At 47.8% G+C, this 26,528-nt stretch overlaps 3 protein-coding genes across 4 annotated transcripts; 2 read left to right on the top strand and 1 right to left on the bottom strand.

Moving 5' to 3' along the window:
* Nucleotides 1–80: 80 nt before the first annotated feature.
* On the top strand, nucleotides 81–6,211 carry LOC124659718 (polypyrimidine tract-binding protein homolog 1-like). Of its 2 annotated transcripts, none has more exons than XM_047197539.1 (10): nucleotides 81–410; nucleotides 1,966–2,175; nucleotides 3,739–3,801; nucleotides 3,958–4,031; nucleotides 4,124–4,219; nucleotides 4,404–4,461; nucleotides 4,528–4,623; nucleotides 4,771–4,852; nucleotides 4,935–5,047; nucleotides 5,217–6,211. In XM_047197539.1, the coding sequence occupies exons 1-10, from the start codon at nucleotides 228–230 to the stop codon at nucleotides 5,841–5,843; spliced, it is 1,602 nt and encodes a 533-aa protein (XP_047053495.1). In that variant the 5' UTR covers nucleotides 81–227; the 3' UTR covers nucleotides 5,844–6,211. The 2 variants fall into 2 exon arrangements, with proteins under 2 accessions (XP_047053495.1, XP_047053496.1); XM_047197540.1 differs by lacking the exon at nucleotides 81–410 and adding an exon at nucleotides 2,238–2,358 and having other exon boundaries at nucleotides 2,070–2,175.
* A 640-nt stretch (nucleotides 6,212–6,851) lies between these two features.
* LOC124659610 (acidic endochitinase-like) lies at nucleotides 6,852–7,781 on the bottom strand. Its single transcript, XM_047197444.1, has one exon. The coding sequence runs from the start codon at nucleotides 7,779–7,781 to the stop codon at nucleotides 6,852–6,854; it is 930 nt and encodes a 309-aa protein (XP_047053400.1).
* A 13,896-nt stretch (nucleotides 7,782–21,677) lies between these two features.
* Nucleotides 21,678–22,281, top strand: LOC124668391 (mavicyanin-like). The gene has a single exon (XM_047205541.1). It carries the CDS (start codon nucleotides 21,757–21,759, stop codon nucleotides 22,279–22,281), a length of 525 nt encoding a protein of 174 aa, XP_047061497.1. The 5' UTR covers nucleotides 21,678–21,756.
* Nucleotides 22,282–26,528: the final 4,247 nt, after the last annotated feature.

Here is a 26,528-nt window from a genome sequence, read left to right on the forward strand (position 1 = left end):
TCGAAGGACCGCCTTTTTAGCCCAGCTGCCCCCATCCTCACTGGACACGAAACCCTAGGCAGGGCAGGGCAGGCGACTCGGAAGCCCGTCTTCCCCCGCTCCGGCCTCTCGCCGCTCGCCGCTCGCCGCCGTTAAGTTCAGGCTCCTATACCGCGAGTTCCGCCCCGAGGGAATCTGTAGACGCCGGAAGTGCCGAGGGAAGATCGAGAAGGAGGAGGGGAGCGGGGATGGCTTCCGGCGGGAACCCGCAGTTCCGGTACACCCAGCCGCCGTCGAAGGTGATACACGTCAGGAACCTGCCGTGGGAGTGCACCGACGAGGAGCTGGCCGAGCTGGGCAGCCCCTTCGGCAAGGTCGTCAACACCAAGTGCAACGTCGGCGCCAACCGCAACCAGGCCTTCATCGAATTCGTGAGTATTACTTCCCAGATTCTTCTTAGTTTCGTCCTCGTCCGTGGTTTCGGTCTATTGCCTGCGTTGCTGCTGTTGAACCGGCGTAAGGACGAAGTTAGTCAACTGAATGTTGAACTGGCGCCAGTTTAGTTCTCCTGCTCACCAAATCGAGTCCAGGAATGAGCGTATGTTGGCCGTTTAGTTTTTTTTTTCTTGATATAAGGTGTGACTGACTCGATGCTCCATTCACTTTTGCCTCAAGAGGCTGAAGAGTTTAATTGATTTGAATCTGGAGTTAGGGATCGATGCGCTCCTATCTATGCGGCACCGATAAGGATACGGAAATACAGCATTTGAAAATGCGCCAATACGGGGTGTTTTCAACAAATGGACTTGCACTCTCGAGCAGCTAGAGGTGCCAATATGATCAAATAAATTGCGTTTCCATTTTGGTACTGCCCCCACCTGCTGATTTCTGTAAAATAGTAACATGATTCCATAGTGGAGCCTTAAGGTTTGTAGGTTGCTGCGCCATTAGGTAGCAATCTACAAAAAGAAGCTAGAGAGAGAGGGTGTTCTCAAGACAGTATGTTGATTTTCTAGAGAGGAAGAGGGAGCTGTAATTAGATGGCAGTCGACTGGAGGAAGGTAGAGAGAAGCAAGGAGTGCACCGGAGAGGAGGAACTGAGGAAGGAATGTATCCTGACAGCTGGCTGCCTTGCAAGGAGCTGCTTAGGTCGCCACCGCCAGCTGCTCAAGAGGGAGCTAGCGGCTAGGTCACGGGTGGGGTAAGTGAGAACGGGAGAGGAGAGGAACGAAGTAGGGTATCCATACCTACCTCGGCTGGGTGGTACCGGGTTGGGGCAAATACGTATCGAAAAGGTATCGCCGAATTTTGTAAATGGTTTGTTTACCAATTTGTTGCCAATACTTGGGTATCAGGGACGAATCCGTATCGGATACGGTATCCGACACGGACACGGGCTTCAGGCCAGCTATCCGTGCTGCAGAGGCTACTATTGTTCCCTATTGATATTGCAGTTCATTGTAGATTCTTGCACAAGAAATAATGTGTGTGGTGAAATTACATATAAATAACCTTGCTTAATATGTCTTCGCACAAGGAAAAACCTGAGGGCTCGCTTGGTTCAGCGTATTTTAGGAAAAATGGCCGTAATGATTACGGGCTGCAACTGCTTCCATAATCTGCACTTGGTTCACAGTATTTTTGGTCGGTCCGTTTTTGTCTCTCCGACGTTTTGTGCATGGCGAGCGCCTAATTTTTCAGTGACCGCGTGTGGCCACACAAATCTGGATGGAATTCCGGGGAACAACGAAACAGCACACTAAATATTTCGGGACAGGATATTAAAACGGTATTCCAAGCGGGATCTTTGTTGTTGTCATTCTCTTTGCAATCAATCCAGTGCATTTTCGATGTAATTTTCTATGGAGTTTGTCTCGGGAAGGAATGATAGCTGATTATGTGAAAGAAAGATAGAAATCTAGAATGTAATGTGAGTACTGTTTGTTCTATACCGTATCAACAAACACAATTTTACCTGTGTTGCAGGCTGACCAAAATCAGGCAATTGCTATGGTATCTTATTACGCATCGTCTGCGGAGCCAGCACAGGTAAGAGGCAAAAATGTGTACCTCCAGTACTCCAATAGACAGGAGATTGTCAACAGCAAGAACACGGGGGACGCCGCAGGAAATGTTTTGCTGGTGACCATGGAGGGTGTTCTGCCAGATGCTGTGAGCATCGATGTTCTGCACTTGGTAAGGAAGTTAAGAGTTGCAACATGATTTCCGTTGTTTACTTCAGCTGATGTTGTCTGCAGGAATAATTTGATTCACCAGGAACTGTCTTAGTAACTTGTAGCCCTTTTTTCCCATGGTATGAATGGATTAGCAGGCTGTTCTCACGGAGTATCTTGGCTGGCTGCCGCAACAAGAACACATGTGTGTGTTTGTTTCCTCTCCCTTACTCATCGCTGCCCTACCCCCTTCCTTCCCTCCAACTGTATCCTCGACTAGGACGTTAACATCCGCCACCTCCCACTCCCCTCTTCCCTCTCCCTCACTCCCTCATGTTTGTTGGTTACATCATAGTTGGCAGCATAAAAGTCGATTTATTTGTTGCCTCTATCAGGATTGTATGAAATACTTTCTGAATGTGATGTGTCCAAGGACACTGTATGGAACTAAAAGATGTGAGGATTAGATTTTTTTTAAAAAACCTTAGTGAGGATTAGATTGGTTACAAGTATCCCCAGAAAGCCATCCGGAACGCTGAACAAGATGAAGATGTTACTCTAAAAGAACAAGATGAAGATGCTACAGTGGTGGTTCCCTGTCAAATAACTCTTCGTGTTCTTTCTCATAGTGGTACTAATAGGCTTAAGGGCAAAAAACAAATAACCGATTTCATTTTGCCAAAACTTCTAAATATGTACACTTCATTCACGCCCTCAAAGAATTCCGACAAATAGTATTTTGCGTCACATTCATACCAAAATGATGCCACGTGTAACTTTAAATCAATGAAGTTAAAAGTACACCATCTGAAGCCCCTTCAACGTTAAATGGATTCTGTTTTTGAAACCATATTCCGTAATTGAACCCTTTGGACACGACTTGCACGAGTGCTTCTAGAAGTTTTTATGCTCTCTAGTCTCAAATGACGGAGACACCTGTATAATGTGCTGTTAAAGTGAGCTTCATGATTTCTATGGAGGAGCACTTCTCCTTTTCTTGGAATAATTTACGTGCCGCTTTGTAGAGATGCCTAAAAAATGCCTTTCAGGATTGAAACCTTGGTGACCTGAACTCATAGTTTCCTTTTTTGCGTAGCTCTAATCGTTGTAGATTTGCTGCTTGCTAAAATCCTTCTTTTTCTGGTCCATCTGCCATAAATGCCATGCAAAATATTGACTCTAGGCCATAACGTAGTTAAAACTTCCATGAGTTATAGTTGTGTCTCAAGACAGTATGTTGATTTCCTTTGTCATTTGGTTATTAGTGGTTTAAACTTTAAAAGGGCCTCCATATCTTAAAATGGTCTGCTTGTAAATCTTCAAAACTTTCCTTGCAACTCTTTTCCTTGAGTATCATAGTTATGTCTATTAGTGAGGAATTTGCGTTGTATGCCTCTCTGCTTTTTTTTCAAGCTTTTATAATTAAGATTTAGCATTGCATTGCATTCAGATATTAGTTGGTCTCTGTTGCTCCTTTTCCCATTTATGCTCACTTTTATTTTATCTATCTGAATTCATAGTTTCATACATTTGATTTACTTTATTATTGTACTTATTGTATTGACAACCAGAGTTTGTTTACCAGGTATTTTCTGCTTTTGGATATGTTCACAAGATTGCTACCTTTGAGAAGGCATCTGGTTATCAGGTGATGAGCTTGTACTCAATTAGTAACAGTTCTCATGTGGTCATCCCTTGCAGTCTCACATGCTGGCTGATATCTCTAGGAACAGAAGCATGATTTCCTTTTCTTTGCCCAAGTAGGTTTATTTGATGATTATTTTTTTGGTTTTCTGGCTTGTAGGCATTGATACAGTTCTCTGATGCTGAGACAGCATCGTCTGCAAAAGATGCTCTTGATGGCAGATGCATTCCTAGGTATTGTAATCAAGTTATATCTATTTTTATTGTACTCCTTTAATCGCTTTAAAGATGGGTGGATAACTATATATGTTTATGTTGTGCTGCAGCTACTTGCTTCCAGAACTTGATGGGGCCTGCACTTTGAGAATAAATTATTCAGCACATTCTGTTCTAAATGTCAAGTTTCAGAGCCACAGGAGTAGGTAAGAATTGCTCTCTTTCTTAATTTAAGAATTCATCACATTCACTTATCAATTTCTTTCATCACACACAATGGAAAATAAATACTCCATAAAATCACTCTGCTTGTTGACTATTTTTTCAGTATTCCCTCATGTTGCCCTTTAAAGATATCCCCCACTTATAATTGGTTTCTTTTTCTTTTAGGGACTATACAAACCCATACCTTCCTCTTGCTCCTTCTGCTATTGATGGATCTGGAGTGGTAATACTTATTCTGTGCATATATACGTCTGTCTTGTTCTTATATTAATGTAGTGATTGTGTTTAGGCCCAGGATGGGAAGAATCAGGAGGCAGAAAGCAATGTTCTTCTTGCGACAGTTGAGAATATGCAGTATATTGTTACAATAGATGCCCTTCACGAGGTAATGTGTCAAACAGAGTTGAATCATCGTATGTATGCATTTTTCGCTGACTTTCTGTTTTCTGTAATTGGCAGGTCTTTTGCAAACACTGTTATATCATCACCTGCATGCATTTTGCACTGACTATTTGTTCTCTGTAATTGGCAGGTCTTTTCTGCTTATGGGTTTGTGCAAAAGGTTGCTATTTTTGAGAAAAATGCAGGCTTCCATGCATTAATCCAATATCCAGGTAAAAACAAACAAATCAAAATTGCAGCTACACAAGGTTTTTTGTGCGGCACATGTCTCAAACTTTTATGCCTTCCTTGTAGATATTCAAACTGCAGTTAAAGCAAAAGAGGCATTAGAAGGACACAGCATCTATGAAGGCGGATTTTGCAAGCTTCACCTCGCGTTTTCACGCCATACTGATCTTAATGTTAGGGTAATCTTCACCACTTCCTCACTCTACGGATTTGATATAACAGATGCACCATCATGCTCGAGAATAAAGATTTGGATGCACCACGCAAAAGCTGCTGGTGACTGGAATGAGCTAATATTTGAGTCGTCTTGTGTTAAGTACATATATTGATGGCCTTATCTGCTTTCAGATCAACAATGAGCGAGGTCGCGATTACACTGGAGGGAACAGTGCTCCAGCTAACCACGGACCTTCCATTCTTGGTCCTCAGCCAGCTGGCACTATAGCTCCTCCTGCAGCCACTGGTACAGTAGTGCCACCAGGGCCTGCTTCTATTCTGGCAACACCTGGAGCACCATCCCCACAATCGTTTCATCCTTCCAGTGAGCCACACCCACAAACTGCTTCAGGTGGATCTCAACAGTACGCCAACCAGGGAATCCTACAAGGCCCTCCTGGTGCTCCTCCACAGATCCCCGGCTTTGGAGTCCCAGGTTTTCCCCAAGGCTCAAATCAAGCTCAAATGTCACAGCATTCAGGTCAAGGAAATCAACAGATGCCCAACCACCAGCTACCTCAAGCAATGTTGTTCCCTGGCCATGGAAGGCAGCAGCTACCTCCAGGTCCTCAAATGATGCAGGGTCCAGGTTTCGGAGGCCTGCAGATTCCACAAGGTCCTATGCAACCAATGCCGCAGTTTCATCTATACGGCAACCAGCAGTTTCCTCCTGGTGCAGGGCCGCAGATGATGGGCTTTCCTGGGCAGGGAGGCCAGTATCCTCCATTTGGTAGGCGGCTTCATCCCTATAACCGTTAGGTGCTGTGTATGTACAATATACATGTCCGAATGTACCTTCAGGTAGCAAGTGACAGGGTTCTGACTTCCGTAGTTGTGCTGTGCAAATTTTGATGCACATGTGGAAAAAGCAAGTGGACGTCCCAGAATTATTTTGTAGTAACTGGCTATGGGTGGACCATTTCATTCTCATTGAAGAAACGGATGTTGGCTGAAAACCATTCATTTCTGCAACCTTCTAATCTAACATGGCTACTTTGGCCGTTGCCAGGAAAGTTGCAGTGCCGAGAAAATTGTACTATGAAATGAAACATTCAATTCATGACAAGAACGTACCACCAGCATGGCGATCAGTAGTTCAGGAGATTGTGCTGTACACTTACAGGTTACAACCGACTGATGTTCTAGGTTTTTTTTTTTGAATCGTATGTATCTATGTGGATTTCAGTATATGTCTGCTCACTCATTTGTAGTCCACGTTGAAATATTAAAACATCTTATAATTTGGAATGGATGGAGTGCAAGATTATGACTAACATCAGTAGACCTCATCGCTTTTCTGTTTAGTTTACGTTGCCTGTGGGCGACCAGTGTTTTTTTTTTCTGGGCGAAACTCATGTCCGAAGACTTTAGTAGTAGCACTGCGTTTCATTTCAGAAACAGAGTTGAGCTAGTATAAAAAATAAAAAGAGCAAAAACCCATTACGTCATACTGCACATGTGTGTGCACTAGGCCTAGAGCAAAAAATGGATGTTGTTTCTTGCTAAGTAAATTTTCGTGACGACCTCCTGTGCACACAGCTGAAGCCACTTTCCAGCAGGTTTGTGTTCGTTTTATACTGCGAGTCCAGGAGAACACTGTAGGTGTCACAAATCCCTTTATTCGATATAAATCCTAACGTCCCGTTATGTACACAACAAAACCTACGCAAATAGCCAAACCGTATGCACCACAAACAACTGTACACAACTCCTATTCCTGTAACCTGTACAGGCCGTGCAGGCATGAGACGAGATCATCAGTCATCATCAGACGGAGTTCTTGATGGCGGAGCTGTAGCCGTCCTGGTCGTCGTAGAACTTGGACCACAGCATCACCCCGCCGTACTTGCTGGACCCCTTCAGCGCCGGGAGCACCTGCGACTCCAGGCTCGCCGCCGGTATGAACCCGCTCCCCGCCGCCGCAGGCGCCGCCGGCAGCCCGAGGAAGATGTACTTGGCGTGGACCCCCGTGGTCCACTGCTTCCACGAGTCCATCAGGTTGGCCGGGTTCCCCTGCACGAACTGGCATGGCGGGTTGTTGTAGAACTGCACCCACACGTAGTCGAAGAGCCCCGTGTCCAGCGCCTTGCCCACCCACTGGTCCGGGAACGGGCACTGCGGCGCCGCCGACAGGTACACCTCCTTGTTCTTGCTCCCCTTGCCGCTGTAGGACTTGAGGTGGGACGCCAGGGCACCGTAGTAGTCCGGGTTGCCTCCCTCGATGTCGAAGTCCACGCCGTCCAGCACGGCGTCGCCGAACGGCCGCTTGGACGACGGCGAGCTGCCCCCGAGGAAGCTGTTCCAGATGTACAGCGCGAGGTCGGCGGCGTCCTGCTCCGAGTTGAGCGTGTACCCTCCGGCGCCCCCGCCGATGGAGAGCATCACCTTCACGCCCTTGGACTGGCACAGGTTGATGTCCGCGGTGAGGTTGGTGCACGCGTTCGAGTAGGGGTCGCAGTGTCCGGCGAGGTTGAGCTGGGGGGACTGGCCCGACCCGAAGCTGCAGAGGAAGGCGATGTTCACGAAGCCGTAGTTCCCCGTGCTGCAGGTCTCGGCGAGGGTGCCCTCGTTGCCGTTCTGGCCCCAGTAGATGGCGATGCTGCCGCCATGGCTCCGCGGGGCCGACGAGAAGAGGAAGATGGCCGCCAAGAGGCAGGCGACGGAGAAGGAGGCGCTGGGTTTAGCCGGAATGGCCATTGCTGCTTGCGAGCTCTTCTCTTCGTATAGGTAACTGCACAGGGATTGCTGCTTCTAGCTTGGGATATGAAAATGCTGCTGCTACCTGCATGATTTATATGCTACTGCTCAGGTGATCTGATATCATCAGAAATTAGTGCGTGCCCTCGATGTAACGCTGGATCAGTGTCGTTGTTTAAGGCCCTCCAGAATATCATTCTCAGACGGCGTTTGCCTCTGATCGCGTCTTCGCATGCCTCTCGATCTGCTGCTACGGCACGTTGCTAATATTTACTCTATCTTGTAGTGTTAGTACTAGCTAATGCAATTATGCAAACCCTGTACTGACCTGCTCATACCTGATCGTGTCTTTGCACTCCTCTCGATCTGCTACGGCGTCTCCGCGTGGTGGAGAAAATATCACATACGAATCTGATATATAGTCTTGTGAATATCTTGCAAAAAAATGAGAACTCTAATCTTGCTATAAACAACATCATTAAGGTAGTTCCAAAAAACCTTGAATAGAGCACATATTCCCGCCAGCATTAGAGCATCTCCAGCCGCGTCCCCCAAATTTTTTTGGAACGTGCCGGACATTTTGTCGTTCTCAGTCGCGCGCCCGAAAGGCCCTTTTCGCCCGGCGGCCCAACACGGTGTCCGGCGCCCCGAGCCTGTCCACGGTCCACAAGGGATGCTCCAGGCACGCTGGACACAGCGAGAAGCGAGGTGAGGAGTGGCGGGCCCGACGCATCATCGACACGAACGACGCTCAACCATCGCCTACCTAGCGATGGTGCAGTTCCCAGGAAGGGGAACCATCGTAGTGGAAACCACGTCGATCGACGCGCGAACCCCAGGAATGGAGAGCGAACTACGCGGAAGAGCAACCACAACCCTCTTCGATATCTGCGTCGCCATTCATCCCCGCTCAACAAGACCCATACGTATGCGCATTCCGATCTACAACCGGATGGCTCCATTCATCTCTCCTCTCCTTCTGACCATGAGCAATCTCTCTTTACCATCGAACACTGATAGCAAGGGGAAGCCATTGGGATGGCGTCATTGGTGGGACAGAGTTGCAACGCCTAGCAGCTCTAGTTCCCCGCTAACGGACGGCCAAGAGGAGGATTGGGAGGCCGACGACGGCCATGAGTAGGAGGGGAAGGCCGTCTCCGACGACGGCCATGAGAAGGAGGAGGAGGAGGAAGAGGCTGAGGAGTCGGTGGCGGCAAAGAAGGAGGCAAGGGCCCAGGCGAAGGCGAAGGCGGAGGCGCAGCCGGCGAGCAGCGACGATGACGAATACATCAAGGACTACTCGTTGGAGGGGGACACAAGTTCCTCCGACGCGTCGAACAACATCGGCTCTTCGGAAGATGTGACGAGCAGGAAGCGCCTCCGTGAGGACGACGAGACGGGGTCATCAAAAAAGAAGTAGTTTAAAAGATTAGTTCATATTTTTCGAAGTTTTTATGTGTAATTTGTTACAATATGTTGCACTATGTTGAAAATCTTGATTGTAGTTACAAATTCCTTCTCTCTATTGAAAAAAAAATGAAAAAAACTAATGAGTTATTTTAATGTTTGGGGCCGCGTTTGGGGGACGTGGCTGGGGAGCGACGTCCTTCAAATACGGCACGAAGAAAACGTGTCCCCCAACCGCTTGATTCGACACCGTTTGAGAACGCTTTGAAAATGCGGCTGGAGATGCTCTTAAAAGTGTTAATACGCGCTAATTAACCTAGTCAGAACAGGTCCTTTTGCATGCGCGGTCGTGAACATCATCTGGAGCAATACTCTGAACTGGGCAGACCTCGCCCAGGCTGTCCCTTCCGATTGATAGCAAATTCAGAGAATGGTGGGTGCAGGCTTCAGATAGACTGCATGGATCAAGAGCTTCAACACAATTGTTAGAGCATCTCCACTCGTCTCCCCAAACAGATTTCCGATGAGCCATTTTTTCATCCGGACAGCGAAAAATGGCCAAGCCGCACCCCCGGTTCCTCGTTTTTCGTCGGATTTGGGCTTTCATCCATCCGGCGAGCCCACGCCAACCCCGGCCTACCGGGGAGCGCTCGGGGACTCCGGACGAAGCGAAAGCGCGCGAAACGCCGAGAAATCTCTCCCGCGCTTTTGTTTGGTCTTCGCCGCGGAGGTGGCCCCGACCGGTCAGCGACACGCGCATCGTCTTCCGCGCACGCATCGTCTTCCGCGCGCAGTAAAGGCTGCCGCCGGTCAGCTCGCTGCGGACGCGTCGCATTCCACACGGCATTAATCGCCGGCGCCAGCCGCGCCTATATACGCCGCTCCGCTCGCCGCGACGCGTATCCCTGCTCCACTCTCCCTCCACTCTCCCTCCACTCTCCTCCACTCTCCCGATGGCGTTCAACGACGAAGCGCAGCGAACAACGGCTTCCCCCGCCGGTCGCTGCACGCGTGGGACGGGCACCTCCTCCACCAGGCGGGGTACCCCTGCCCGCCGGACACCAGGCCTCCCGGCGGCGGGTGGCGGCTAAGTGCTGGCGGAAATTCGTCTTGGCTCCCGGGAGCATTTGCTCCCGGATTTTTGGGGAGCAAATTTTGTTTTTCAAAACTTTTCAAAAAATTCCGAAAATAATTATGCACGTACCTGACCATGGCACGCACCACCTTGTGAAATTTCGCTGCGAAATGTCATCGTATGCGCCCTAGACAAAAATAACAAATTTCGCCGCGACGCGTATCCCTGCTCCACTCTCCCTCCACTCTCCCTCCACTCTCCTCCACTCTCCCGATGGCGTTCAACGACGAAGCGCAGCGAACAACGGCTTCCCCCGCCGGTCGCTGCACGCGTGGGACGGGCACCTCCTCCACCAGGCGGGGTACCCCTGCCCGCCGGACACCGAGCCTCCCGGCGGCGGGTGGCGGCTAAGTGCTGGCGGCGTGCCATCCCGCCGCCGCCCCAGGGCCACGCCCTCGACGCCGCCATCGAGGAGGCTCGGATGGCGATGACGGGGGAAGAACGCGCCGACCCGCGCCACCACCCCGAGAACTACACGAGGTGGAATTCTTTCTTCCTCCGGCGGTGGGAGCGGGAACTGGCGTCCTACGACGGCCCACCGCCTCCGCCCCGCGCAACAACGCCGCTGGTCGCCGGCGATGGTGGAGCGCGCCGAATAGGACGCTCCACAACGTCCTCAAGCACATCGAGGGCGGCAACACCCCGGCGCTCACGATGCCCCCTCCATCGAGGGCATCGGCCAATCGCCGCCGGGGAAACAGCTGGCAGCCACGGCGCATGGCTGCCAGCTCGTCGTCTTCCGACACGGTGAGGTCACTCTCCAGGTCGGCGCCATCCTTGGAGTTCGACGACGACAGCTCCGACGACGATGGCGGTGACAGCGACATGGACTACACGGTGTTCTACCGCCATTTCGGCATGTAGAGCGGCGTGTTTTAATATTTACAGTTGTATTCCCCTAGCCGAATTCGAAATATAGTCGAATTCGGTCTTCTATGTATGAACTTCGCCCTCTATATAGTAAATATCATTAAATTTAGTCTAAATTCGACCGTTTTATGCCGTAGTTTGTCAAGTTTCCGTTTTTCAAATTTAGATCGCCGTCTTCGCCTGAGATCGCGGCTGGGAAACTACTCCTCCCCACGCTAAATTTACGTCCAATCCGGATGTAAATTTACCCGGATTTCGGCGTGAGGAGGGCAAACGAGTGGAGATGCTCTTATGCTCACGGCTTGGGCGATTTGGCGAGAAAGAAATGGGCATCTGTTCAGAAATGAGTACAGACCAATCCAACTTCTAATCAACCAAATCAAAACTGATGCAAAATATTGGGCGATGGCAAGTGGAGGTCGTTTCATTCTTACAACCAATAATACAGGGTAGTCTGTAGTGTTGTAGTCGGCTTTCAGGTTTAAGCTTTCAGATCGTTTCGGTAGTTGTTAGGCTCAGGTCGTTAGGCTGGGTTTTTTCTTCTTGTGTGAATCTAGTTGTCTTGATCATGTACTTTTGCCCTCGGCTTATTCTCTTCTTAATATGATACATGCAGCTCTCGTGCATGGTTCGAAAAAAAAAAACAGTTCCCGGACCGCTGGACGTGTTACACGAGTATCAAATAGGATTTGACATATTATTCTTGTTGGATTATTAGGTAATTTCCGTGTGAATTTAATTACCGAAAACAAGATTACAGATGCACAAGCATACTTAACCACACACATCAGACTAAGCACATGCATCAGATCTGAACATGGAACAAGTAGCAGTGCAAGGTAGGAGAGTAAAAGCACGTACATCGCGACCGGGAAGGTCGCACCAGCCAACAGACACCACCACCATGGGAGTTGTTGATGTCGCCCATGGTGTAGTCGGATACTGTCGATGAAGCAGCCGAACCGTCGATGAAGAAGACGAGCAGACGGCAAGCAGTCGCGCCGAGACGCTCCCCAAAAACCTTATCGCCCGTCTCCCGGTGCAGGATCTCAACGGACGGGGTTTCGGAGGCCTGCTCTCCCGGACGGCTGTGCACGCAGTCGTCGGGATGGGGAAGACTAGAGAGTAGCACAGCAAAAGGAACTTCGCGAGAGAGAGAGATCTAAGAGCCCTATTCTCCAGATCTGATCGGTCTCCTTGTATACCCTGGAAGGAGAGCCGCCCTGACCGCGTTGACACGCGTAGGAAGCCAGGGACACGCGGCGAGCATGCACATGCGGAGTCGACACGTACCCAACACAGTTGGTGCACCAAGCAAAAATTTAGGCTTCCTTGAGTGTGTCTCGAACTCGAACTCGAGTCACGAAACGCGACGTGCGTGACGTGACGTGCCGAGCCGAGACGGGCGGGCGGAGGAGGAGGAGTGCGCGAGGGCTTCTTCTATTCTCACTCACTTGGAATGATTAGAACAGCAGCCCTTATATACCACTCCAACTCTCTCCCAACTAGCAATGTGGGACTAAACTTTGTCCCCAAGGGCTGTCCCAAGCTGCCAACGTGATGGGCCTTGAGATTTCGGGAATTGTAGACTATATGGGCTGCCTTCTTGGGCTGCAGCCCATCTACATTCAACAATCCCCCACCGGATCTCATATGCACATCGGATGACACACTAGTTCCATTTACTGTTTAATATACTGCACTTCGGTGGAGGCTGTTAAGTTGAACTTCCACTTAGGCAAGGTGCTACGCTTGACTACAAGCTGAACAATGGACTATGCCTTGAATTGTCGGTCTTTGTGCGGCAAGTTTCGCTCAATGCCAGGCACGGTACTAGGCTACCTTAGCCTTCCCCTCGGGTGGAGCTTATAAGTCATACTCCTCGGCCCTTCATGAGCTTACTAGAGATTCACCCAAACCTCCCACACTATGACCAGTAGTGTCACTCATATAGGTGTGTTCTTCAAAGATCGCCCTGTAGGACAGCGTCTTCGCTCATTAAGAGCCGCTCAGAACACATTAAGACATCGTCAACCTGCCTTACAGTAGCTATGAGAGAATTTGCATCTGCAGCGGAGTGGGAGTATAAATTTTCTCTCAACTCTGTTGCTCCGGTTTGTTTTCCCAGGTCCTACTTCACGGAATTTCCGATCACATAGGTTGGGTTACCCCCTCGGCAACTCAAGTGGGTCTCAAACCCATCTCCCTCGATGCAAGGTCTATCATGTTTCTTGATAGTCCTTTTGTGAAAGGATCTGCCAGATTTTTAGCACTTTGGACATAATCCAATGCTATCACTCCGGGAGTTCTTCGGTTTTCGACGGACTTCAATCTCCTCTTGATATGTTTGGAACTTTTCGTATTATCCTTAGAACTTTTCACTTTGACAATCACGGTTTGATTATCACGGTTCATGAGGATAGCCGGTATTGGTTTTTCCACCATAGGCAAGTCCATCAAGAGCTCACGAAGCCATTCCGCTTCGACCGGTAGCTGTATCTAATGTTGTGAGTTACTGCTTCCATAGTTGACCTCGTTAAGATGGTGCGCTTGCAAGACTTCCGAGAAACAGCGCCACCACCAAGAGTGAAAACATATCCACTTGTGGCTTTCATTTTAGCATCGAAATCCAATTGGAATCACTATACCCTTCAAGTCCTCTTGGATACCCGGTATAATGAATTCCATAACTCATGGTTCCCTTTAGATAGCGCATCACTCTCTCAAGAGCATGCCAATGATCATCTCCCGGGTTGGCCGGAAACCGGCTTAGTTTGCATACGGCAAACGAGATATCGAGCCTCGTAGCGCAAGCTAAATACATGAGTGAACCAATGATTTGAGAGTATCTCAATTGATCTTTAGTTGCCTTTTCATTCTTTCGAAGCAAGACACTAGGATCATAAGGTGTGAGAGAAGATTTGCAATCGGCATAGCCAAATCTGCTCAACACCTTCTCAACATAATGAGATTGCACAAGTGTAATCCCATTATTCTCATCTCTCAATAGCTTGATGTTCAATATAACATCAGCTTCTCCAAGATCTTTCATCTCGAAACACTGAGATAAGAAGGTTTTTACCTCCTCAATCACTTTGAGACTTGTCCCAAAAATTAGTATGTCATCCACATACAAGCATAGGACAACTCCCTCACCCCCACCATGGCGGTAATACACACATTTGTCGGCTTCATTAACAACAAAGCCCACGGATGTCAAAGTTCTTTCGAACTTCTCATGCCATTGTTTGGGTGCTTGTTTGAGACCATACAAAGATTTCTTTAATTTACACACCTTTCTTTCTTGACCTTGCGGTACTGAAACCATCAGTCTGTTCCATGTAAATTTCCTCGTCCAACTCTCCATTTAGGAAAGCCGTCTTAACGTCCATTTGATGAACGAGAAGACCGTGTGAGGCAGCCAATGACAGTAGTACTCGAATGGTGGTCAATCTCGCCACAGGTAAGTAGGTATCGAAGAAATCTTCGCCTTCCTTTTGGGTATAGCCTTTGGCTACAAGCCGAGCTTTATACTTCTCAATAGTACCATCAGCTCGAAGCTTCTTCTTAAATACCCATTTACATCCTACAGGTTTGCACCCATAAGGACGCTCTAATAACTCCCACGTTCCATTAGCTAAGATGGAATCCATCTCGCTTTGAACCGCTTCCTTCCGATGAGTCCGCATCAGGAGATGCGAGAGCTTCTGAAATTGTAGTGGGAGTATCATCCACAAGATACACAATGAAATCATTAACAAAAGACTTTGCAGTCCTTTGTCTCTTACTCCCTGTGGGAGCTTCATTGTTATCTTCATCAGAATCTGAACTCTCATCATCAGATTCGTCATCAGACTCCATAGGAGTTTCGTGTATTGGATCAGATTCCCAACTAGACATGCCATGCATATCTCTCATAGGAAATATATCCTCAAAGAATGTAGCATCTCTTGATTCAAAGATGGTGCCAACATTCATGTCGTCCACTCCAGATTTCACCACAAGAAATCTATAAGCAATGCTATGGGCAGCATAGCCAAGAAAGACACTGTCCACGGTTTTTGGTCCAAGCTTTCGCTTTTGGTGATTGGCAAATTCACTTTAGCCAAACAGCCCCAAGTTACGTAGGTAGGAGAGTGTTGGTCTTTTCTTTTCCCATTCCTCATAAGGGGTAATCTCTTTATTCTTGGTTGGAACACGATTTAGGACATGACACGAAGTCAATATAGCCTCCCCCACCATTCCTTGGATAAACCCGACACGTCTAACATGGCGTTAACCAAATCTGTTAGAGTACGGTTTTTCCTTTCCGCAATCCCATTGGATTGTGGGGAATTGGGAGGCGTCCTCTCATGGATTATACCATGTTCCGCACATAATAAATTGAACTCATTAGAAAATTACTCTCCACCACGATCGGACCGAACCCTTTTTATCTTTCTTTCAAGTTGGTTCTCAACTTCAGCCTTATAGATTTTAAAGAAATCAAGAGCCTCATCTTTAGTTTTGAGGAGATACACATAACAGTACCTAGTGGAATCATCAATCAAAGTCATGAAAAATTTCTTTCCACCTTTTGTCAACTCACCATTCATCTCACATAGATCTGAATGTATGAGCTCTAGTGGTGCCAAGTTTCTTTCCTTCGCGGGCTTATGAGGCTTGCGAGGCTGCTTTGCTTGCACACAAGCATGGCACTTAGAGCCTTTGACAAAGGTGAATTTCGAATTAAACTCATATCAGCAAGCCGCGTCATACAACCGAAATTAACATGACAAAGTCGTGAATGCCAAACATTAGTTTCATTAACACTAGTGCTTACATGGTTCACAACATTATCACGAAGTCTTCTAGAGAGAAACGCAACATTCCCTCACATTCATATCCCTTTCCAACAAAAGTTCCATACTTAGACGGTACAACTTTATTGGACTCAAACACCAACTTAAACCCATCTTTCATAAGACGGGAGCCACTAACGAGATTCTTCTTGATAGAAGGGACATGCAACACGTTCTTCAGTTGCACGATCTTTCCCAGTAAACTTCGGATCTACCGTGCCAACACCACGAACAGTAGCATGTAACCCATTCCCCATCATTGCCGAGGAACCTCGGGCCTCGATAAGAGGTAAACATGGAGATGTCGGCACACACATGAACATTAGCACTCGTATCAACCCACCATTCTGTGGGCTGAAACACCGAAAGAACGAGTAGGTAACATATTACCATACCACTGTAGTTCCTTCCTCTCGTGTTGCCAATGACCATGCCGACAGAATTTGAGTTCGTCCAGCCCGATATTTCTTTCCTTTGCGTTGTGGACAACGATTGGCCCGATGGCCAGTCTCGCCACACACCCAGCGAAGGATCTTTCTTCTCCGTTTTCCCCTTCTTCTTGAAGTTGGTAGTCCGGGAGACTCCCTTGTTCTTTCCCTTGGACTTGTGGGCATTTTTCCGCACCATATTGGCAGCGAACGTCCTCGGTTCCTCCAAGTGTGTTTGTCTTTTGCCCTCGCCTTCTCCTCAACATCCGGAGAGAGCCCATGATATTCTCAACGAGAAAACTCATGCCTCTGATGTTTCAGGGAAGTGGCAAAGTTCCTCCATGAAGGGGAAGCTTAGCGACAATGCATCCCGCGACAAATTTGTCCGGTAGCACACACTTGAGGAGCTCGAGTTCCTTTGCCATGATCTGTATCTCATGAGCCTGTTCTACTACGGATCGGTTCTCAACCATTCACGTAGTCATTGAACTGCTCCATAGCATACGGTTCACCTCCCGGCATCGGCAGCACCAAACTTAGCGTCCAGAGTGCATCCCACAGTTCCTTCCCATTTCGGATGTGCGGATAAGCATCAACCAACTTGTCTCCAAGCACACTTAGGACGGCACCCACAAAGATTACGGTGGCATCCCCGAACGCTTTATCCTCTTCAGGAGTAAGCGGACCTCTGGGAATACCTTCCGCAACTCGGTGCACACCCATAGAAGTGAGCCACAAGAGGGTCTTACTCTGCCATCTCTTGAAATGAGAACCCGTAAACGGGCTCGGTTTGAGCGCAAGCAACAAAACCAGTACGGTGAAAATTGCCTATGCATATAAGGTTTTTGGATTGTTGGATTATTAGGCAATTTCCGTGTGAGTTTAATTACCGAAAGCAAGATTACAGATGCACAAGCATACTTAACCACACACATCAGACTAAGCACATGCATCAGATCCGAACATGAAACAAGTAGCGAGTGCAAGGTAGGAGAGTAAAAGCACGTACATCGCGACCGGGAAGGTCGCACCAGCAGCAAGCACCACCACCATGGGAGTTGTTGATGTCGCCCATGGTGTAGTCGGATCCGTCGATGAAGCGACCGAACCGTCGATGAAGAAGACGAACAGCAGCGAGCGAGTCGCGCGAGACGCTCCCCAAAAACCTTATCGCCCGTCTCCCGGTGCAGGATCTCAACGGACGGGGTTTCGGAGGCCTGCTCTCCCGGACGGCTGTGCACGCAGTCGCCGGGATGGGGAATACTAGAGAGTAGCACAGCAAAAGGAACTTCGCGAGAGAGAGAGATCTAAGAGCCATATTCTCCAGATCTGATCGGTCTCCTTGTATACCCTGGAAGGAGAGCCGCCCTGACCGCGTTGACACGCGTAGGAAGCCAGGGACACGCGGCGAGCATGCACATGCAGGTCGACACGTACCCAACACAGTTGGTGCACCAAGCAAAAATTTAGGCTTCCTTGAGTGTGTCTCGAACTCGAACTCGAGTCACGAAACGCGACGTGCGTGACGTGTCGTGACGTGACGTGCCGAGACGGGCGGGCGGAGGAGGAGGAGTGCGCGAGGGCTTCTTCTATTCTCACTCACTTGGAATGATTAGAACAACAGCCCTTATATACCACTCCAACTCTCTCCCAACTAGCAATGTGGGACTAAACTTTGTCCCCCAAGGCTGTTCCAAGCTGCCAACGTGATGGGCCTTGAGATTTCAGGAATTGTAGACTATATGGGCTGCCTTACTGGGCTGCAGCCCATCTACATTCAACAATTCTTCGCTAAAACAACCCTTCTAGGGTAACTATGAAAATATTTTATTTAGAGGCACCTTAAGCTTTCAAATATAAATCTGAAGAAACATTGAGTTGGTATCATCCAAATCTTGCATTAGTAATTATAACTAGATGATACCCTGAGGCGTTGCAACAGGAATTGCATCAAGATAAGTTGAATATATTAGACAAATAAATAAGAGCTATTTGACTGTCTTTGCTAATTTACCACAGCCTGGCAAAATGTAAGCAAATAAGTACATGATATTGATCAATGCAAGACCGGAAAGAAATGTAGTAAGACGTGTGTACTAAAGTAGAAATTAGAACAGTTCCGCAGCTATCGTGGGAGTATAAATTGGATCACCACAGATGCATGAAAGGGATTTCTGTGGGAAGTAAGAAAGCACCACATTCCACATTGTAGTGTTTCTATTAAATTTTTACCATACTATACAAAGATGGTTAGGGAAAGTCTTTTCAAATAGCCCAAAAACCCAGGCAATGTTGGATCGACATTATGTGTCAATGGCATGGAAAAATAATAAAAAAATAAAATCCTAAGACAATCAACACATATTTGCAGACTAAGACTAGTTATAGTGGAGAATAACATAGAGTAGTAATATGGTGCATGTTACTACTCTATGTTACTACCTTCATAGTAGATAGTTACATATATGTGGTATCATGTATGATACTCCCTCCATAACACAGCTTAAGGCGTAAATCTCTGAGCACGCTTATTAAGGAGCGACTAGGCAGCGATCACCAGGAGAGAAAACATCGGGCAGTTCCCCTTTTACCCCTGCATGCATGCAATTACTCATCTTGGACTCTTCGGTTCTCACTCAGCGCTTATTAAGGAAAAGTACATGGTCTAGATGATCTAGCTGAATGATTGAACCACAGCTGTTAATACACGTGTGGAAGCCGAAGCAAAATATGAGCAGCGCTTTTACTCCTGTTGCACTTTTCTCCAGAACTAGGGAACGGGGGGAGGGGCAAAGTTGGAATCCATCTACACAGCTGGACACCACGCCTTAAGCTATGAGCAAATTTTGAAAAAAATTATGCGCCCTAAGCTGTGATATAGAGGGAGTATATTTATTAGATTGTAAACTTATTTTATCTTGAGAAGTGTGATAATATAGCCAACTGCTGGCTACAAGATGCCATATCATTTGTAGTCATCATATAGTTAACATGTACTCCATCCGTTCCAAAATGTAAGGCGTCTAAAGATTGGTAAAAAATCAAACTTTACTAACTTTGATCAAATATTTTAAAAAATATATTTACATCTACAATATCAAATGGATATATTAAGAAAATATATTTTATGGTGAATCTATTCATGCTGTAAATATTTATATTTTTATGTATAAATTTGGTCAAAGTTAAAAAAACATTGACTTTTGTCTAATTCTTAGACGCCTTACATTCTGGGACGGAGGGAGTACAATGGTTGGCTATAAGAATGAAGTACTTTACTAACATATGGCCCACCTTTCACTCTCACAAAGTGCCTAAGAGCACATGCAAGAGCTGACTATTGCATAAGAGCCCACCTCCCTTCTCTCTCCTCCAAGTCATCTAAAATATATTATTTAATATTTTATAGTTAGCTAATTGGACTCTATAGTACTTGCTCTAACATAGCTAGTTAGGCTGGTCATATTGGGGAGTAACTTATATGTGGTGTCATGCATTGTATTATTTATCATGTTGTAGACTCATCTTGCCTTGAGGTGTGTGATGTTATGGTAACATAGCTAGTTACCACCTCACTCTCTTTCTTCATTTATTAGCATGTCATGTCACCAAAATGCCTTGAGATGTGTGATGTTACTAGCTATGTTACTCCCATTATGAGCAGTCTTATTAGTTCACTCTCTTTCTACATTTATTAGCATATCATATCACCAAAATGCTTTGGAGTGTGTGATGTTACTATCTATGTTACCCCACTATGACTAGTCTAACGAAAGAGCAATTCTAATAGTGTAGCCAACTGCTGGCTATATAAGCTAAGTGCCCTATCATCTATAACTAACTTAGAGTCAATACATACAATAGTGAGCTATAAAAATGTAGTACTTTATTAATGTATGACCCACCTTTCACTCTCACAAAGTGCCTACGAGCACGTGCTAGTGCTGGCTCTTAGCCTACTCTTCTCCTCTATCTCCTCCAACTAAGCAATAATATATTATTTTAATCCTTATAGTACTTGCCCTAAGTGATCTCCTTGAAAGACTGTAAATATATATTCTGTTATTAACACTTCAAAATTGATGCAGTGCATATCTGTGACTGTTGCATGTATCTGTACGTATCTGTTCGCATTGATATTGCCATCCAGAACTTAGGAGTTGAAGATCATTTACTGCGTCCAATGAAAGCCAAAGCATCTAACAAACCCTGCGCAACATAGGAGTAATTTTCTTCATCTCATATATACATATAAGTTGAACTTGCATGTACTTTTTTTTATTGGAAAAAATTCAAGACTGTATTAACATAGTACAAAGAATACAAAAGCCGCATGTATATTGGAGTTAAAACGTCAAATCTAGAGACCTGATGTGCTGAGGGAAATTTCACGGCTGCAAATGGTGCCATCTACACTTATCCCTTGAATCATGCCAAACTGGTAAAAAGATTAAACTTTCTGTCAGTGCAATATTTTCACCACTGCAATCAAATTCCGCTACACTTTAGTTAAGTCAATATACAAAAAATTAGGTGGCGACGGGAGAAGAGAGCTCGGAAGGGGAAATGGTGGTTCGAAATTAGGTGGCGACGGGAGAGGGTAGAATAAGGGAAGGGTTTCTAAAATACTCCAACCTCCTTTTTGGTTGCAACGAGGGGGATCACGCCCTCTTCAAGGTCGCATAAGCTCGTGCGGACAACGCTTTTTGGCTTTGGGGAGGCAACCACGAAGGTGGCTCTGGTAAAACCGACCGACTAGAACATTTTCTCTAGGCCTGGCCTAGAGCTGCTTTGGTGTCCACTAGCCACAACATGGAGCGAATCCAGGCAACCAACCACCCGATTTTTGGCTCCCGGAGCCTAGTTAGACTCTGATCACGCTCCTATCAATGCTTCAAAATCCGGTTTCGGGAAACATTGAATTTTCCCTCTGAGCTAGCTTTGCCACATGTCATATTGTGTTAGTCCATGGCGCGTACCGTAGACCATGCCGATGTGAAACCAGAATGGAAAGTGTCAACATGCCACCAACCCAGCCTGGCCGTGTGTATGACCACTAGCTAGTACGTACATGATTGTTTCAGAAACGCGCGCAAAGAATTATTCAACTACAAAGTCCAAATGCTACCACGAACCTACCTTGCGCGTGCTATCTGATTGTATATAAAAGGCCCCTCCTGCACGGCAGCATCACAAACACAAGAGCAACCCGAAGTCCCAAACCCCGCCAAGGATCAGCTACATCTGGCATTGTACCTCCTCTTCTTGCTTTACTTTTTTCAGTTCCAACCGCAATGGCAGCTGCTATGAAGACCACCCTACTTGTCATGGCGACGATGGCCATCTTGAGCACCACCTCAGCGGCCACATACAACGTCGGCGAGCCGGCCGGCGAGTGGGGCTTCGGCATCAACTACGGCAGCTGGGCGTCCTCCAAGCAGTTCATCCCCGGTGACAGTATCGTCTTCAAGTACTCCCCGCAGGCGCATGACGTGCTTGAGGTCAGCAAGGCCGACTACGACTCCTGCAGCGCCGCAAGCCCAATGACCACCCTTAAAACCGGCAACGACATCGTCGCACTCCCCGCCACGGGCACCCGCTACTTCATCTGCGGTATCGCTGGCCACTGCTCAGCCGGCATGAAGGTCATGATCGACGTCGTGTCAGCCTCATCCCCGTCGACACCATCATCGCCCGCACCAGCCAGCGGTCCCAGCGCCAGCAACTCTCCCCCGCCGCCGTCACCCTCCGCCGCTACGTCCGTCAGGGTCACAGAAGGCCTTGGCCTTGTCGTTCTGCTTGCCGGTCTCATGGCTTGAAGCCTTGAAGTCGACATCTGCTGCTGCATGAACATACGAGCTTATGTATAATCAAATATTTTGCTGATGTATTTTTTTAGTGAGAGTATGAGACATTACATGTATGGTTTGCATATTCATTGATTCATTGTAAAGGATATAAATTAATATAAAGGCAACATCTTTTCAATTCGGATATGAAATGTTCAGTTGTTGTATCGGAAGTTGGAATAGTGTGATTGACTGAGTTGTACATGAAAGGTAGTCGAATGAAAAGTTGGACCCTTGAATCTATAAGAATCGAGTCTATAAGATTTTAATTTTTTTCGATAAAGAGAATATATTAATATCAAAAAGATATCAATTACACCCAGTCTCTGCAACAACGCACCACCCTAATGGCACTACGGATGCACACAGCCAAAAAAAGGAAAAGAAGACTAAGAAACAAAAGTCCCGCTACAATATCTCATGCCTAACAACAGCAATACATCTACCGCCAAGACAACACCTGAAATACAGAGTCTCCAAAAACGACGCCTCCAAGAACAAAACAGTGTTCTAACACCGTCGTCGCCCGATCAACGATCTTAGGTTTTCACCCTCAAGATAGTCCCCGCTCTCAAAACAATGCCTCCAACAAGATCATTGCCAGACACAACCAGTTAAGGTCAGACCTTGGTTTTTCACCCTGAAAGGTAGGACTCTGAATTTCACCTGTGTTGTCGCCCCCACTTTCATACCGTTGTTGTGAAGCCCGGAACACCAAGCAAGTCCCTCAACAGCGTGGAGACTTGAACCTCCCTTAGCTAGTCCTCGCCTCCGGCCTTCATGAACTTCTCTTCTTCCGACTTTCATCATGGATCCATAGTCACTTGATGTCAACACAGAAAAAGAGCTTCGTGTCGCTCCCTCCAGAACCAATCGGCCAGAATAAAAGCATGGGTGCCGAATACCACCGATCCAGCAAACTCCAATCAAAAAACACTGTTTCATTCGCCGGCGGAGCCTTCCGGAACTCAATACTCCGGCCAGATCACGAGTCCAGGCCTCCGGTAGGTCTTCCTCTTTACGCAAGAGAGACCGTAGGACCACCGCCTTTATCCAGGTCGGACCCCCACGTTGGCGACCATCCCGGGCTGGCCACTCCAACCCTCCACCGGCGACACCGTCGCCGGCTTCCATCCTTCTCCATCTCGCCACCGGAACGAGGTGATAGATCGATAGATCCACCACCACCAACCGCAGGCCAACCTTCTCCGGCGAAGAAGAGGGCCACCTCCACCGTCGTACCCAAGGCTGCTGCCCCAGGAGACCTCGTGTCGCGGGTGAAGCCCGAGATCGCCTCCACTCACCGACGAGAGGCGGGGCGGGGGGGGGGGGAATTGGCGCAGGCGATGGACCTGGCCGCCGCCCACCACCAGCCTCTGCCGGAGTGCTGCGGAGAGCCGACGGGAGGAGGGAGACCGCAACGCAAGCCACCGCCACCCATCCCATCCGCGCCGGCTGGTCCACCATGGGAGAGCCGACGGGAGAAGGGGGCGCAGCGCAGGCCGCCGCCGCCCATCCCATCCGCGCCTGTCGGTCCGCCATGCGTCGAGGAGGGGAGATCCGGCCGCCGTCCACCACGCATCAGCGAGGAAGGGCCCCCGCCGCCGCCACGCCCCGTGGGTCTTTGCCCCGGCGGCGCTACCGGCGGCGGCGGCGGCGCTTAGGACTGGGAGGGTGGGGTGCGGGAGGGTGGCCAAAAGAGAAGTCCCTTTCTTCTTTCTTCCTATGGCTCATTGGGCCTCAGATGCAGCCACCCGGAAGAGAATGAGCGTCCTCCTCTGTTACTCCCAGAAGACGCAACATCGATAACTGACTTGGTGATCACATCCATTAAGTTTAGCATAGCCAAGTAAAATACATTGCATCTAAAAAAAGTTGAATGTATTGCTTGTGTATTGTTTTATAGAGAGAGAGAGAAAAGGTTTATGTATTCGTTTTAGAGGGTATTTTAATAAAAATATCATCTTCTCAATTAGAAAATGAAATGTTTACTTATTTGATTTTAATTATTCTAGGAATTAAAATTTTGCATATGACCCAAACTATCCCTGTGGCGACGAGAATAATATGTTGGTTAATCATGGTCAATTCAGTTGAGTAGAGTAGGTGGAGTTGCTCAGCGCTAAGGTTGATATTTTAATATCTATGCTTTTTAAGCCTACTGTTGATAATATTCCTTTAAGTAAGGTTATTGAAAACTAGGTGATACCCCGCGCGTTGCTGCGGAAATTGGCGGCGGATATTTTTCTTGTAAAAAAGGGCCATAAAAATAGTATTTAGAGCAAAAAGTATTGCATGTCACACACAGTCAAAAACATAATGAGGATAATTATTGGTAAAAAATTAGGCCACCAAAAACATGCTCTTTAGCACAGAGAATTAATGGAACACATAAGTTGACCCAAGAAATGCTACTGTTTCGATGGTTAATATGTACTCCCTCCGTTCTTTTTTAATTGACTCAGATTTAGTATAAAGTTGTACTAAATCTGAGTCAATTAAAAGAGACCGGAGGGAGTACGAGAATGTGAAATCAAAGCTTAGAACAATATTTCTACTTAGTACTTCCGATGCTTCGGATCAAGTGGGGGTTTTCGATTCTATTACACGATGTACTTTGTAAATGAAAAGCATGATCGTAATACATGTATACATTTATTTAGATGCATCAGACGGCATCAAAATTCTAGCAACGTCTTCAGCTCTGCCCAATTCAGACACGCATGGCAGGTAAGCTTGAGCCTAATTACAAAAATGAAAGTGGATTTAGTACTCAGATGGGTAGGTGTGCATGGTCCCTTTAACGTTCGATTCCCTTTGAGATTCTCGCTCACAACTCATCAACTGACGGTGAAGCATACGGACATGGAATCTACTTTTTCTACGTTTGCTGTCGTCATGTGTGCTCCTTACCAGCAACACTCAGATGTTGGACCCCATAGCAGCAAAAGAAGGGAAGCCCTGCCGCCTTAAAAAAATAGCAGCGGGCCACGCCCTGTTGTCTTCGCCACTAGGCTGTACCGAACGATGAAGTCCTCCCTGATTCTGCTCGCATGGCAGCTAGGCTAGCTGTTGCTAATACAGTTGAGCTCCCTCGTCGACTCGTTGTTGCTGATACAGTTGAGGTCTTATGTTTGGACGGGAATAGGAGGGGAGGAGATATATGGGTGGTTGAGCTGATACTGCCAGGTTAATTTCACATAGTGGCCAAATTCGTAATGCATGATTGCCAATTTAATTATGGAAAAGGAGGGAATGCATCTCTGGTCCTCCACAAAAATCGAAACCGACACACATATGATCAGAAAACACCCACATAATTTGAGTTGCATCTGTAAACGAATCGAAATCTATGGAGAAGAGGAAAAACTCAGGCAAGTACCACATGGGTTGCTAGAAATAATAAAGGACCGTGCGCCTCTGTGTGCTCATCGACAACGGGCACCATCTCTTCGTACTCGTCAGCCGCCGCCTTGCCACGTGTTCATCAGCGGCGCATCCTAGGCGGAGACACCGCTGCGTCGGGAGGCGGTTTTGTGGAGCCTTGTTGCGCCGCACCTTCTCCTTTTGCTTCCTCGTCGGCGGCGGCTTGGTGAAGCCCTCGTTGCGCCGCGCATCCTCCTAGCTCGTCGGTGGCCGTGGAGCCCTCTTTGTGTCTCGCCTCCTCCTTGTTCGTCGTCGCACCTCGAGGACGGCGACCAGAGCCGCCACTTCTCCTCTTCCCCCATCGCCGTAGGCGGCCTGGTGGAGCCCCCTTGCACATCACCTCCTTGCCCGTCAGCGGCGGCTCGAGGACGACAACCTGGTGGAGCCGTCCGTACGCAGGGCCTCCTCCTGGCTCGACGGCGGCGGCTCGAGGACGACGACCTGGTGGGCCTCCTGTTAGCTCGACGGCGGCGGCTAGAGGACGCCAACCTGGCGGAGCCGTCCGTGCGCTGGGCCTCCTACTGGCTCGACAGCGGCGTTCTTCAATCTCCCCCGGCGTGGCGCTCCTTGATCCGCCTATCCATGGCGTGACGCCCGCGGTGAGAGAGATGGGTGGATTGTATGGCCACGAGATAAGGATAAGATGAAACGGCAATGGCCTGCAAGTGGGGTTGCGCGACACCCTCTATAGGGACGCGGTGACATTTCTCTAATCGTGATGGGCCGCCGCACACAGTACCAAAACGTGCGGTGCTTCTCCGTATATTTTCCCCACAAAACAATATTAGTAG

The sequence above is a fragment of the Lolium rigidum genome, chromosome 6, assembly GCF_022539505.1.
Source record: "Lolium rigidum isolate FL_2022 chromosome 6, APGP_CSIRO_Lrig_0.1, whole genome shotgun sequence".
NCBI lineage: Eukaryota > Viridiplantae > Streptophyta > Magnoliopsida > Poales > Poaceae > Lolium > Lolium rigidum.

Coding starts and splice junctions, on each gene's coding strand:
- LOC124668391 (XM_047205541.1), top strand. CDS start 21,757: ATGGCAGCTGCTATGAAGACCACCCTACTTGTCATGGCGACGATGGCC.
- LOC124659610 (XM_047197444.1), bottom strand. CDS start 7,781: ATGGCCATTCCGGCTAAACCCAGCGCCTCCTTCTCCGTCGCCTGCCTC.
- LOC124659718 (XM_047197539.1), top strand. CDS start 228: ATGGCTTCCGGCGGGAACCCGCAGTTCCGGTACACCCAGCCGCCGTCG. Junction 411..1,965: donor ACCAGGCCTTCATCGAATTC/GTGAGTATTACT, acceptor CCTGTGTTGCAG/GCTGACCAAAATCAGGCAAT. Junction 4,624..4,770: donor CAATAGATGCCCTTCACGAG/GTAATGTGTCAA, acceptor TGTAATTGGCAG/GTCTTTTCTGCTTATGGGTT.